Source organism: Desmodus rotundus, chromosome 6 (genome assembly GCF_022682495.2).
Source record: "Desmodus rotundus isolate HL8 chromosome 6, HLdesRot8A.1, whole genome shotgun sequence".
In the NCBI taxonomy this organism is placed as follows: domain Eukaryota; kingdom Metazoa; phylum Chordata; class Mammalia; order Chiroptera; family Phyllostomidae; genus Desmodus; species Desmodus rotundus.
The window spans coordinates 114,261,256-114,275,291 of NC_071392.1; the positions used below are offsets into that span (position 1 = coordinate 114,261,256).

General features: G+C 59.2%; 1 protein-coding gene across 4 annotated transcripts in view; it reads left to right on the forward strand.

Moving 5' to 3' along the window:
• NOL4L (nucleolar protein 4 like) overlaps positions 1-14,036 on the forward strand; it is a 120,612-nt gene that overhangs the window by 85,779 nt on the left and 20,797 nt on the right. For 2 of the 4 annotated variants that reach the window (XM_053926726.2, XM_053926728.2), the window contains one exon: positions 9,042-9,183. In XM_053926726.2, coding sequence (XP_053782701.1) covers positions 9,042-9,183 — 142 coding nt within the window. Of the gene's footprint in view, positions 1-577; positions 785-8,363; positions 8,499-9,041; positions 9,184-14,036 lie in introns of those variants that run through there. The other 2 variants (XM_053926727.2, XM_053926729.2) reach the window with 2 other exon arrangements.

Genomic DNA, 14,036 nt, shown 5'->3' on the forward strand with positions numbered 1-14,036 from the left:
CGAAGGCCCCGGGGCACCGAGAGTTCCTAAAGGTGCCTGAGTCACTTTCTTTGGGCCAAGTCTCTTCTCTCCTGGCCTGAACGCGGAGAGCCGGCTGTGTGCCCTCCAACCCCTACCCGAGACTCGAAGACAGCGGCCTCCGGGAGCAAGGGGAGGGCACAGACCCCACCGCCTTCTTTCCTGGGCCCAGCCCCTGGCTAGGATCTTCCTCGAAGCGCTTCCCCCTTAAGAGCGCTCTCCCCCAGAAGCGCACGGCGGTGCGTCCAGTGCGCCCTCATCACCCCCCCTACCTGGCCCAGCACCCCCTCCTTCCTCCTCCTTTCCCCCTGCCGCCTCTCCCTCCTTTCTCTTCTCTGTGGGTGCCTCCTTTTCCTCTCCCCCTCCCCCCGTGCCCACTCCTCCGTCTCGCCCGCCCTCCACCTCCTCTTCCTGCTGCTCCTCCTACTCCCCTAGAGTGCGCCCTCCCGGCGCTCCCCTCCCCCGGCCCCGGCCCCCGCCCCGTGCCGGGTCCCGCCCCCCTCCCCCGCCTCCCCGTGCCCGGTGCCCCCCTCCCCCTTCCTCCCTCTCGGCCGCGGCGCCGCCGCTGCCGCCGCTGCTTGCCTGGGCCCTCCTCCTGGCCACCCCCGCCCCCGGGCCGGGCAGTGACGCGCCGCGGCGGTGCCAGCCCCTCTCCCCGGGCGGCCGCGGCGGCAGCAGCAGCAGCAGCTGGAGCTGTGGGGCTGTCACCGCCGTTCACTCGCGGAGCCCGACCGCCCGTCTCCGCCTCGCCTCGCCTCCCGCCCAGGTACGGAGTCCGGCCCAGATCCCGGGGATCGGGCAGTTTCTGGGCCCCTGGCCGCCGCCCCCCTCCACCCACGGCTGCCGCCGGCCGTTGAGCTGCGGTTAAGGGGGCGGGGGGCTGGGGGGGTTCCGGGGAGGGGACGCGGGGGAGCTTCCTGCGCCAAGGCTGAGGAGGGGGGCGTAGGGAAGCGGCTGCGCCCTGGGCGGAGTGGGCTGGGGCGGAGGGCGGGGGAGTGTGCCCGAGTGGTGGGGGCAGCGAAGGCTGCACTCGGGGGCCTGCGAGGTGCCCGAGAGGTGTGCCTAGCCCGGAGTGCGGGGTCGCGGGGCGCACTCCACTCCTGGGCCGCGCGCGCCGCGGGTCCTGGGGGGCGGTGATTGTGTGCGCCGCGCCACGGTATTGTGCGGCGGTCACACCGTTTGCAGCGAGCTGGGCACCGCGTCCCGGGGAGGAAGGCGTTCTCGGGCGGTGGGGCGGGGGCCGGGCTCGGGTTGCCGCCACCGCGGCCGCGAGAAGGGAAGTGGACTGTGTTTAGGGATGTGAGGACGGGAAGCGTTGAGCGGCAGGGAGGGGCTGCCTGCCTGGGCGCAGGGAGTTGAGACGAGGTTTGCAGAGTTGAGCCCACTTTGGCAGGCCCCGGTCCCTGCTCGGACCTGGCGGACCCGGTGTCCCTCTCAGGTGTACGGTGGGAGCGGGGGCGTCGGCGGCCTTTGGCGAAGGGGCAGTTTCTTCTTGAAGGGGCACTTGGGGCGGGAGCAGCTGTCCAGAGCGAGGGCGCGCGCCCCGGTGAAGTTAGATTTACACCACCGCTCGCCGCTCTTCACCTAGTCCTCTGGGCCGGGCACTTCGTCGTGGGGCGGCTCGGGGAGCGCCGTTCCCATTTATATTACCGCTGCTGGGGGTTCAGATGTGACCCCCCCCCCCACGCCCGCTGCTCCCACCTGGAGCTCCGTTTGCCGGAGTCTGGTCGCCCCTACCGGGCGGCGCTTCTTGAGGGAAGTTCTCATTAAGCCTCGCTAATTAGCATTATTCCTGGAGAAAGGTTAAGGTTAGACCGTCCTTTTCCTTCTCGGGAGGCCCGCTCCCCTCCTCCCCATTCCCTTCTCCCTCCTTCCTCCCCAAGAACACAAAAGCACAAAAAGAAAGTGTGAAGAGGCACAGATCAATGGAGAAGCCACAAACCCATTAATTCAAATGGAATCTTCCCCCCCCCCTCTAAAACATTGATTTTTCTTTCTGTCTGCTCTGAGGGGAGATTAATAACCTCCTGATTTCACCTGAAATGGTGTTTGGACTCTGTGATTTCCTCCTCTTTCTGAGAAGGATTGTGGCTTGAAATAGATTCTCCCTTGAGATAAAGCCCTACTTATCCCAGAATCAGCTGGAAACCCCAGCCGGGCCCTGCCAGGTGGGGCTTTGTGACAGGGAGATCTGTTGGGGGGCTCTCACAACTCTGGGAGAGGCATCTGTAGATGGAACCAGGGGCCCCATCCGCCCCCCTGGGTCTGGGTTGTGGGTTGGTGTCAGGGAAAGGCCCCTTTATGGCCCAGCCCCAGGTAGTAAATTACCCCTTCATTGGAAAACCATTAGGGCCTAAATGTGTCCTTGAATAATACCAAGCTCCTGTCTAATCCCAGCTCCAGCTGGGCTTGTTTTATGGACTAGGGTTTTAAGACAGCACCTCCCACACCCACTGCGTCAAGGCTGGGTGATGCCCCATTCAGCACCTTCCTGCTTCTGAAGCTGGGAGTGGGGCACCCCAGGGCCTTTCCCCTAGCTGAGAAGGCTGACTTTGGGGAACTTGCCCGGCCTGGGCCACCCTGGGGCCATGTGGTGCTGGACTGCCCCTGAGTTGCTCAAGAACTTTTTGTCTTGTCTGGGCCCTTTTCTTGGAAAGAAACTCCTGCAGGGCATTGTGTCACAGCGGTTCCTCTCCAGCCCTCCTTTTTGGCTGGAAGATCCCTGTCTGCTAAAGCCCATCTCTCCAGCCTCCTTTTAAAGAGACCCCCGTTAATGGCAGGGCCTGGGGTATCAATGAGGCCCTCGTGGTGAGGAGTGCTGGGAAAACAGCCAGTTGCCTTTGCTTAGGAAACAAAAGCCTGTTTTACACTCGATACTCTACTAGGAAGGTGTTGCAAATGCTCACTCCCAGCATCCAGCGCCCATGACAGCGAGGACAGCAGAGCATTCCCATGTATGTGTGAATGTGTTTCTGGTAGACCCTGTGTGTTTGAGAGAGAGACAGAGGATACCTAAAATGTGGTAGGTGATTGGCTATGTCTCAGCCCTCCCCACTTCACGTTTCCCAGAAGAGCTGTGCTTATAAGCAGAGGAGCTGTGTTAGCAGGAAGGAGTACAAGTGTACAGGGTGTGTCCCTGGGAGGCTAGCCTCCTACCCTGGTGGCCAGATGGGCTTGGGATGTAGCGTGAAGCTGCAGCCTCGGGACCCCACAGCAGCCAGGAGCAGCGGGTGACTCAGACCACCCTAGGGTGTCACTTGTGCAGTCCCTTCCCGACAGGGATTTGAGCCCTGGCTACTTTAGATCCCGAAAGGGGGGCAGGCGGGGTTGTCTTCCATTAATAAGCCGTCTGATGAACTGAAGTGGTTAAGTTGGGGTCAAATGTGGTTCAGTACCTTCTTGGCATGCCTAGAAGGCTGCATGTGTAATGCTTGCTGACATGGAGACAAGGGGAAGAATTGCCTGGTACTCAAGAATGTCCAGGGCCTGGAAGGGCCTGCAGGTGTTCCCGAAGGGGGTGCTCACTTTCTACATCCCAGCGCTTGCCTGCTTGGACAGAGCTGGTTCTGGTGCTGGAGCAACTGCCCAGCCTGATGGTCTTTTGGCAGGGTCTTCAGCCTCTCATCAAACAGACCCAGAGGCTGGACAGAGAAGGGTCTGTTTCCGGCCCAGCCCAGAAGCACCCCCCCTGCACGTCCCTATCCGCTACCCCTCTTCTGAAATACACACCCAAGGCTCCGGGTCAGGGCTTGTGGCTTATAGTTGCACGAAATTCTCAGCAAATCCTCCTCCTTTTCTTTCTCAAAGCAAGTGGTAGAGATAGAGTTACGGCTCTGGGGAAAGGCCTGGAAAATGTTGTGTGAGGCACGCCCCAGGATCCCTGTCCTGGAGGATGCAAATGGCTCGACTTCAGAGGCACCAGGAACCCAGTTCCCGAGAAATTGACCCTAGTTGTAAAATAATCAGGTTACTGATAGCACCTGCCCATGGTTACATGCCATGGATACAGGCGCACTTCCACCATTTCCCCTCTGGTCTCCCATTTTCTCCTCCTCCTGGGCTGGGTAGTGGTTGGTGCTAGTTTGCTTGCAGAGGAGGAAGGGCCTCAGAACCTGGGTGGAGAGAAACTGAACTTGCCCATGAATTTTGGACTGCAGATAAGAGCAGGGCAGGCTCCTCTCCTTCTGCCCAGGTTGGGGTGTGTCCCAGGGGCTGGCTGTGTGCTGCCTGCCTGCCCCCTCCCATTCTGGAGTTCCCTTTTCAGGAAGGCAGTTGGCTCAGTAACTCTGTGGACCAAAATGGCTCAGGCCCTTTGGTGCTGAATAAATGGTGGACTTGACCGACATGTGGGCAAGGCTGCAGGCTTCAGGGTGTCGGAGGGCAGGGGTAAGAGGAATCGGGCAGCTAGCCAGCCAGTCACATGGGGTCTGGAGGGAGGGGGCCCAGAAGTAATGGACTGTACACACATTTTTGAATGAAAGTTTCACTGAAGATTGTTTACAGAAAGAGAGAAATTAGCAGGTCAAATTCCCTTGAAATTCTAGGAGAGGAAAGCAAGAAGTCCCCGACTCATGACTTATGACCTCTGGGCATGCGTGGGGGAGCACCCTAGGTGTATGCACGGGCCTACGGGCCTGCGGCCCTGCCACTTGCAAACGTGCGCTGCCTTCTACAGGTGCCTCTGGACTTGGGTGTATTTTGCCCCGCTGCACAGTCGTCAGTGGCTCTGAACTGTGTGTGTGCTGGTAATTGCCTGAGTAATTCGCTTGCTCCTGGAGCCTTGGCTCAGTGTAAGTGGGTGAAGTCACTGTCTCCCCTCTGCAGCCAGGGGGTTCTGCTCTAGCAGATGAGTTGCGAAGGGGTCTTGGGAAGGCTGCTCTCCTAGGTCAGCCCTGAAAGTGAAGGTGTGGAAACTAAGTCTGATCGGAACTTACTCTTCATGGACTTGATTGCTCACTTAAACAAAATTGCTGTAGCAATAGTGTCAAAATCTTAGAACAGCCACTTACGAAACAGGGCCTCGTGTGGCAAAACTTTGGGGGCCATGAAAAACTTGCTAGGGAGAGTGCGATTGTCCGTAGGTAACTGCGGAGGGGGTCCGCAGCCCCCTCTCTCTCAACACTTTTCTTTCCCTAGACAACGAGGTCCTGGGGGAAAGGAGCCTGCCTTAGTCATCTGTGTCCCTAGCACCACATCAGCACCTAGTATATGCTCAGTAAACGTGTGTCCGCTCTGGATGAGAGAGTGAGCCTGTGGCTGCGTGTGTGTAAATAGAGCTTTGTCGTCCATGAGTTCCCTTTGGGTCTCATCCTGAGACACGTTGTTAAGGAATCTGGTTCTTCCGACTGAAGGGAGGAAGTGTGGTGAGGCGGTGCTGTGATGTGGGCTCTGGGCAGACTGCCTGGCTTCGGATCCCAGCTCTGCCGCTGGCCACGGAGCCCTTGGGCAGCTGGGGCAGGTGCCAGATCTGGAGGTAGGCCTGGCATGGGTGCCTGCTTTTTGGAGGGGGGCTGTTGCAAGGTAATCTCCTAAGACCTTTGCCCCGAAACCCCTTGGGTGTGGGCACTGGCTGCCCTTCACTGTTAGGTGATTGCAACGTCAATGTAAAATTTAGTCCACCTCTTCCCAATCTGAGCTGCCAGAGCCTGAGATAGGGTGGGGGTGGGGGGAGGGGGAGGGGGATCACTTTGGTGCACAGTTAAGTGATCTGCTGTAGGAAGGAGACCTTGCAAGGCAGCTCAATGCCTCTGGCCGGCCCACCCACTTGCCCACCTGCCAGCCAGGGCCCAGGTTTCATACAGTCTCCACTCACGAACTGTGAACAATGGGACCAACTTCTCAATTGTCAAACTAATGCCACATTGTCATTAAACACCGGTATTATGCCAGGCAATTCAGCCAATTCGGTGAGTCTCCCTGGCTTTGCAGGAGGCTCCAGGAGCATATAGCCTAGTCCCCACTCTTGAAAGGGCTTAAGGCTTTCTGGAGGAAGACAGGGCAGAGACCCATGGTGTATTGACGTGCCACAGCTGAGGGTATGGGCCCAACTGACTGCCGGGCTAATGGTGCAGGCAGACAGATTGTGCAAGAGGAGGAGCCGTGGAGATGGAGCTGGAGTCGGCGGAGGGTGGCGTGCGTTTAGCATTTGGATCACGGAGCACCACAGTAGTATGGGCAATCCAGGTGAGAGGGACAGCCGAGCAGAGGCTTGGATGCAGGGAGGGGTGTGTGTCTGGGCCTTCAGGATTGTACACACCCGGCTCTGCCACTTGTTAGCTCCTGACCTTGGGCGAGTGCCTTAACCCCTTGGAGCCTTGGTTTTCTCATCTGTAGAATGGGGCTGATGGCCTGCGGTAAGGGTGAAAAGAGAGGGTCCAAGGGGGGCACTTGGCATGTGAATAACTTTGGCTTCTGTTATTACCGTTTTAAACTTGGCTGAGCGGGGCTAGAGTGTGGGGACGCCTTCAGTGCTGCACCTAGAGGTTCCGATTTTTCCTGCTCCTCGGTGAGAAAGAACCCTGTGTGTTTACTGGAGCGCTCCACACGCCTGTCTCAGCTGGAGCCAGCCCTGCCCAAGGTTATGTGCGCTTTGGGAGGGGACACTCCTGTGCAGCCGTACCTTAAATCCACCAGCTCGTGCTGGGGCCTGGAGCGCCCCCACGTAGACCACCACACAGCCGCCATCCCCACTTCCTGCAGACCTCTGCGTGACGCTCCCTGACCACCGAGGGCCTCCCTGGCTACCCGGCCAACAGTCCTGCAGGTCCCTTTCCCCTCTTACTAAGCTTTATTTTGCTGTGTACCCTCATCACCACCAACAGCGTGTGTGTTTCCTGCTGACTATCCAGCTGCCCCCCTGGGCAGGGAGCACCAGGGAGACCAGGACTTGTCCACAGCTGAACTTCCCAGCACCTGGAAAGGTGCTGGCACGTAGTAGGTGTCCAATAAATACCGTTGAATGAATGGATGGAGCATTCTGAGTACGTGGTGCTTCCAGATGTTAATAGAATACTCAGTCTTCTAAACAATAGTGAATGTCTCACCAAAGCCCAGAGCCAGGAGAAGGCTTTCCTGCTTCTACCATGACTTCAGGTCGTACGCTGGCCACAGTAGCCCTTGGGCAGCCAGGAAGGAGCACAGGTCCAAGCCGGGATGCGTCAGGTCCTGACTCCTGACTCCCAGAGCCTGGATGGGCTGCACTACAAAGGGTCCTGCTGCCCCACCTACCAGCCTCCCTGCTCGCTCTCGGGTTTTATCCAAGGAGCATAGGGGAGAGTTTTGTTGTCCCTTCGGACCCTTTGTGCAGAGAGAGCTGTTTTGGGTGTTTTTTTTAAGATTTAAAAATTTATTTTTAGAGAGAAAGGAAGAGAGGGAGAGAAACATCAAAGATCGGTTGCCTCTCTCACATGCCCCGGCGACCCTTAGCCCTTCGTTTGTGGGATGATGCCCAAACACACCTGTCAGGGCCAGAGAGAGCTTTTTGAATGTGCGTATCTCCCTCCGGGCGTGAGAACACTGTGTGAGCGAATATGAGTGTGTTTTCACCCAAGGAAAAGTGTGGGTGGATGTGCCTGTGTTTAAGGAGCAGGGCGGCCCGTGGCGGGGAGGCAGGGTAAGCGCATGTGTGCGTGTGTGGGGAGAGGGGATGGGGAGACCACGTGGTCTCCCTCCCCTGAGACTTGGAGTGTGCTGTGTGGGGACCCCTGAGCCGGGCAGAGCTGGTGTCCTGGCCCAACTCGCATCCTGTGGATTCAGCCATGGAGGGTACACACTGGTGCCGCACAGAAGCCGTAAATTCCAGGAAACTCCCTGCCAGCCCTGCGTGGTGGGGGAGGGCATGGAGGCTAAACCTCGCTGGTTCCCTAGCACTTGGAGAGCAGATGTGTCTGCCTCAGGGACAGCAGCAGAAGAAAGTTCAAACTAAAGTGTGTTTGCTCACTATAAAAGAGATGTTTGTGAGGAGGCCCTGGAGGGAGGGGCTGCGGTGGAGGAGGGGGGTGTGCTGCCAGAAGTCCTTACTGGGGGCCCACAGAGGCCATTGTATGCTGCTGGAGGGGACAGGGGAGGGGGCAAAGCCAGAGACCTGGGGTGTGGGAGCTGCTGGGTCATGGTTCTCGCGTTTTACAGCCAGCTCCCAAACACAGTCGCTTGCTGCTCCTGAAAGAGGCTGGGCCAGAAGGAGGTGGGGTCCTTTCCCACTGGAAGGCTGGATTGAAGGGGCCCCGCCCTGGGGGTTCCCGGATGACTGGCCAAGGGCTCACTGAAGCCAGTGAGGGGAGAGGAGGCAGGCGTGGTCCTCTCCAGCTGGCCCTTCGGCTGTTTGGAAGGCCCTGGCGGCCCCCCAGGCCCTCCAGCCGAACCCCCTTTGCGGTCTGATCTGAACCCTCGCCTGCCCCACCCCCTTCCTTCTCTACACTTCTGGGGCTGGCCTTTTCAGCTCTGGAAGCTGCCCAAGAGCATATCTTTGAAGCACAGCAAAGGTTAGGAAGAAGGAAGACAGAAATGTCCTCTGGGCTGGGGGAGTGGGAGAAAGGAATTCCATGCATGCTCCATGGGAGTCAGGGCGGCGGGCCTGGCGTGGCCATTGGCTCGGCCTCGGAGGTGCCCGGCATGTCCTGCTGCCCACTTCTGGCTGCCTGGCCCTGCGCACAGTGAGCCCTCTTCCCCGGGCTGTGGGTAGGGAGCAGGGAGCCGTGGCCCTTGTTTACAGTGCTTGTTTCAACCTTGGCTCACGAGGGTAAGAGCCAGGCCCTGCCATCCGCCCCTACAGGATGCGAGACCTCGTAATTGTCTTCAATTACAGAGTGCCGGCCCTCAGCTCTGGCTTCCGACAGGAACCAGGGCCTCAGCCACTGCCATGGGGGCCAGGGGGGCAACCCAGCCCCTCTGCAAGGTTTGGGGACTCCCTGTGGTCTCCAGGGCACTTCTAAATGCCCGTAGGTCCTAGGCTTCCCCATAAGGTTGCCTGGGGGCTGCTGAGAGCCCGTCCCTGCTGAACCCCCACCTTCTTTGTCTCTGATCAGGATGAAACTTCTGTGAGCAGTGAAGATTTTGATATGAACGACTCCACATGGATGTCAGCTGACCCACACCTGGCCTCCAGCCTGAGTCCCAGCCAGGACGAGAGGATGCGGAGCCCGCAGAACCTCCACAGCCAAGAGGACGGTGAGTGTTGCTTGGTGGCTGGTGGGGGAGAGGCTATGCAAGACAACAGGGGCCTGGGAATCTGGGGTGGTGGAGTCTGGGCCAGGGCCTGTGGGGGTGGCCCAGGCTTACAGTCGCCCCTCACCCACTGCTCTCAGCATCTTCGTGGGCCCTACTTCCCAGCTCCTGGTTCCAAGGAGACCAAGTCATTCCTTCCAAAGATAAATGAATGGAGCTCTCAGGGACTGGCAGCCTGACAGGCGTCACGCGGTTTGTTTGCTGTGATGCGGATTTCGAAGTTACCACGATCGGTCTGGGGAGGTTAACAGTGAGCCTGACCCGCAGCAGCTCCCCTGCCCCACAGTGAAAACAGGAGCCAGGCTTCTGCAGTCGGATGGGAGGCTGCAGGGACAGGGACCCCGCCTGTCACCTGGTGATCAGGCAGGCCGTGCACTTGTCCGCGTGTACCCCCAGTGCCTTGGGATGAGGCACGGCCCAGGGTGAGGAGCTGTTGGACTCTCCCTAGCCCGGCCCTTGCCGCCCTCCAGGGCCTGCCGGGCAGCCTGCTGCAGCCTCCCTGAGAGCAGAGACCTCCTTTTTGGGGTGGGAGAGCTGGGGTCAGAAGTTACACCCCAGGAGCCTGCTCCAGAGCTTGCTTGTGGAGGCCCTGGGGTGCTGGGCTCTGAGGCTGCAAGGCCTGCCTTGGTCAGGTGCAGTTGCTGGCCTCAGGTGGCACCTGTGGCCACAGTGTCCTCCTGGCGGAGCTCTGTTTTCCGGGGAGGAGGTGACTGAGGGTAGGGGATGAGGCATACCAGGCCTCAGGGAACTGGGGTGTAGAGCTGGCAATTAGGAGAGGTCGAAGGTCGGGGCCTGGAATGTGAGAGGGAGGTGCAGGGTTAAAAAGGGGTGTAATGTTAACTCTATGAAACGGGTGAGCCTTAAAGAGTAAATACGGGGTAGGAGCCTTGCAGTTTGGGTCAAAGTTCATCTCCATGGCAGAACGCGCACCTCTGACCGCCCTCTCGGGCCTGAATCCGGCTTTGTCCGGGAGGAGCCCCAGCCTGGAGGCAGCTGGGGTGGCTGGGCCAGGGGCTGGAGAATCCCAGAGGGCGGTTCTTCGAGAGTAGGGTGCAGAGCTGCTGGGAAAGAAAAGGCTTTTGTGCCTCGCTGACAAAGGTCAGCACGACCCCCTTGTGCTTGGAGCCTCCCCGGCCAACACTGCCTTTCAGGGTTCCACCAGGTGGGGGCCAGGCAGGATAGCCACGTGCTGCTGGGGGCTCTGGGGCTGGGAAGCGCCCGCAGCTGACCTCCCTCCTCAGAGGAGCTGACTGAGAGCCACACCCAAAGGCTGCACCACAGGCTCCTCCAGCACAGCTCAGCCAAAGGTGTCCATCCCAAGAAGGATCCAGAACATTTTTTTAAAAACCTCAGAGTAGGAGGACTGAAAGGGGGCCATCTTGCCCCACCTTATTCTCAAAAAAGTCTTGTGGTATTTGTTCCTCACAGCCACCCTTTGGGGGCCTGACCTCTGCTGGAAACACTTCCTGGGGAAATTTGGTGATGTTGGGGGGGGGGCCTCCAGGATCAGGTAGCAGAAGAGTGTGTTTCCGTGGGGGTCACGGGGCTTCCTCAGCACCGTTGGCCCGCCGCCCGGAGGTTGGCTGATCGCGAAGATGAGGCTGAGAGAGGCAAAGAGGCTGGTGCGGTCAGCAGGTCCTGCAGCTGGTCCCACAGGAGCCTTGGGCGGGGGGTGTCCAACCTGGGAGTGGTCATGAATGTTGCCCCCACCGCGCCCCTGCCACTCAGGTCCCTCCGTGCTCTGCTGCTGGGGCTGAGGCAGGCTGGCCCGCTGACAGGAGAAGGGTGTTTATCAGGGCGGGCAGCCAGAGCTGGAGACAGGGAGGATGGTGTTGACCATGATACCATCAATTTAATTATTTAATCAGAGGCTGTGTCTGGAGGCTGTGGGCTGATGTGCTGGCCAGAGGCCAGCCTAGACCCAGTGCAGGGGGTCGCAGGCCCTGAGAACGCCCAGCCTGATGGCCTGGTCTCTGCTGCCCCTTCTGGCCCCAGATCTCTTGGTGACTGCCACGTCCGACCAGAGCTCTGGCTTCCCAAAGGGCTTTGGCCGGGCACAGACCCAGCCTAGAGTCCTTGTCCGGCCCTCCAGCCCCCACTGTGGCAGGCAGCCAGCTTCCTTCTCGAAGGCACTCGCAGTGTGGACACAGACTGAGGTCCCGCTCCCGTCGACGAGTCCGTGGGAGACTGTCAGGGGCTGCAGGGTGTTCCAACGTCCCTTGTTGTTAATGGAGGAGGGCTAGGTAGTGACAGTGCAAGCAGGAGCTCGGGTTGGCTCTGCATTCTGCACCCAGCCACAGCCTTCCACGGTCTCCACTCCCTGCTCATGTGCCTTCATCCGGAAGCTTCCCCAGCCCCACTGAGCCCCCAGGATGGCTCGGTGTGTGGTCTCTGACCCTTGGTCCTCCATGGGAGTGGCAGGTTGGAGAGATGATGTCTGAGATCCCGGCTGTGAGCTCTGTGAGCTGTGGACCAGGCCGGTATCATCGTCTGCACTGTCCCAGTGGCCCTGGTGCCTGCCTGGCACGTGAGGCGGGGCCTGCTGACCATTTGTGGCTCAAATGAATAGAGAACAACAACTATTTAATGAGACCTGCCCCCGGGCACACCATTCAGGAGGGGCATGGGTCTGCCCCTTGTCTGGGACAAGTTGGATCTTTTGTCCCAGGGAAACACCCCAGATTTGAGCATCTGAGTATTTTCTCTTAGCTGGAAAGTGCGGGTACTTTCACGGCCGTCCTGCTGGCTAGTGGTGCAGCCCCGACACAATTCCAGAAGCCTGGCAGTCGGTGCAGGTCCGTGTCTGTTGGGGGTGTATTGGGACCGCTGCCGCCCCCCTCCTCCTCTTCCTTTTTCAAGTTGTAACAAAGGCAGCTGAAGGCAGGGCCCTGGCAGGGCAGGTCCCAGGGCTGAGACTAGGCGGGAGTGATCAGCAGGCCAGCTTCCCCCACCCACCACCTCCAGCTGGTTTCCGAGGTTTACCGGCCAGTGGGAGTGTGCCTGCCATGAAACAGGCTTATTTTCCTGCCCCCAAGCCCGCCACTGCCTGCCAGGCTTCACTTCACAGGTCTCTTTGCTAGTCCACTTGCAGCCCCCTGGAATCACAGCCGCCTGGCTGGGGGGCACCACTTGCAAGGCACTTCCTCACTGTGGGCTGTAGTTGCCATGAGTAAGCACATCATCCTTGTCTCTTGTCCCGAGAGGTGACAGGACCAGGGAGCAGATTGGTCCTGGGCAGCCTGGCCAGTCAGGAGGTACTGAGGCTGCCCTCCTCCTCCATGGCACGTGCCGAAGTCATGTGTGAGGTTCCAGGGACCAGGTCTCAATGAATAGCTGTTCCTGTATTGCCCAGGAAGGGGCAGGGAAGCCTGGCAACCAGAGGAGGCTCTCCACACACACTTAAAACCATGGCCTTTGCAGGGGCCCAGAGGGACACGCTCCCGTGCTGCCCACACACAGCCGAGTCCGCTCCGGACCCACCACTAAGCTGGCTGAGACTCCGGGCTTTTGAGTCCAGACAGCGCTCTGGTCTCATCACAGGTGCCTGGAAAAACAGCCTGGCCCAGGGGCTGCCTGTTCGGGCGGAGGGAGGACTCCTGGGAGAAGCCAGCTGTGGAGACCTTGTCCACAGGCACTGTGGTCTGGTGCTGCCTCGGGACTGAACAGCACGGCAGTCTGTCCTTAGGCCACCGGTGGGCCATCGGATCCCCATCTCCTCTTCGGATACTAGAGCCGGGCCTGGCCCAGAGCAGGCAGTGGGGGGTGTCTGATGAACAAATGAGTGAATGAATGAAAAAGCTTGCAGGGGGGAGGTGGGAGTGGGGTAGGGGGGGTGGGGGGGTGGGTGCCCAGGCAGGTGAGCCCACAGTCCACGTGACCGTCACCAGCATGGCGAGGCCAGGGTCCCGGCCACAGCAGGCAGCGCCAGGCGAGGGCCTACTCCTTCCATTTCCCCTTGGTGCGCTTCACCAGGCCTCTTGCTCTGCTCCTTCCTGAACGGAAAATGTGAGGCCTGGCCTCCAGAAGGGACGCATGGGGGTGGGAGCGGACATTACTCACCTCTAGGCAGACAGGAAACCGGCACCAGGGAGAGCAGAGGGTCCTGCTTCCTTTTTCCTGCAGGGTCATCAGGAGTTGCTGGGCTGGGAGGTACCCTGGGGGATTTGGGGGCCTCTTGTTTGAGTCCCTCAGATGAGACCCTCCCCCAGCCTCAAGCCTCAGACCCGCTGGGCCTTGGAGCTTCCCTCTCTTGGGGGACATGGTGCCACCTCTCCCTGCCTGCTGATGTGAGGCCAGACAAAGGCACTGAGGGCCCCAGCTTAACCCCTCGGTTCGTTCAGGGCCTCCCATCAGCTCTGTCCTGTGGGCAGCAAACTCCAGCGGGTGGCGTGCCGAGCTGGGAAGCCCATCCTTGGAAAGGGGCAGACACACAGGGCATGGCACCCCTGCTGGGCTACAAGCTTTCTGAAGGCAGAATGGTTATCTCCATAGAAATGTATCTTATTTTTCCCCTTATTTCAAAAGTACTACACTCATTACAGAAAATTTAGGAACAATAGAGAAAAAAATGAAAATAAAAAATACCAATGGGGCACATTTTTTTCTTTTTTTAAAAGATCTTTTAAATTAATTAATTTTTAGAGAGAGGAGAAGGAGAGGGAGAGAAATATCGATCAGTTTCCTCTCACCGACTGGTGAGCAAACCGCACATGTGCCTGGACTTGGAATTGAACCTGCAGCCTATCGCTTAGCAGAATGACACCCAACCAACTGCACCACACGAGTCAGGGCCGGGC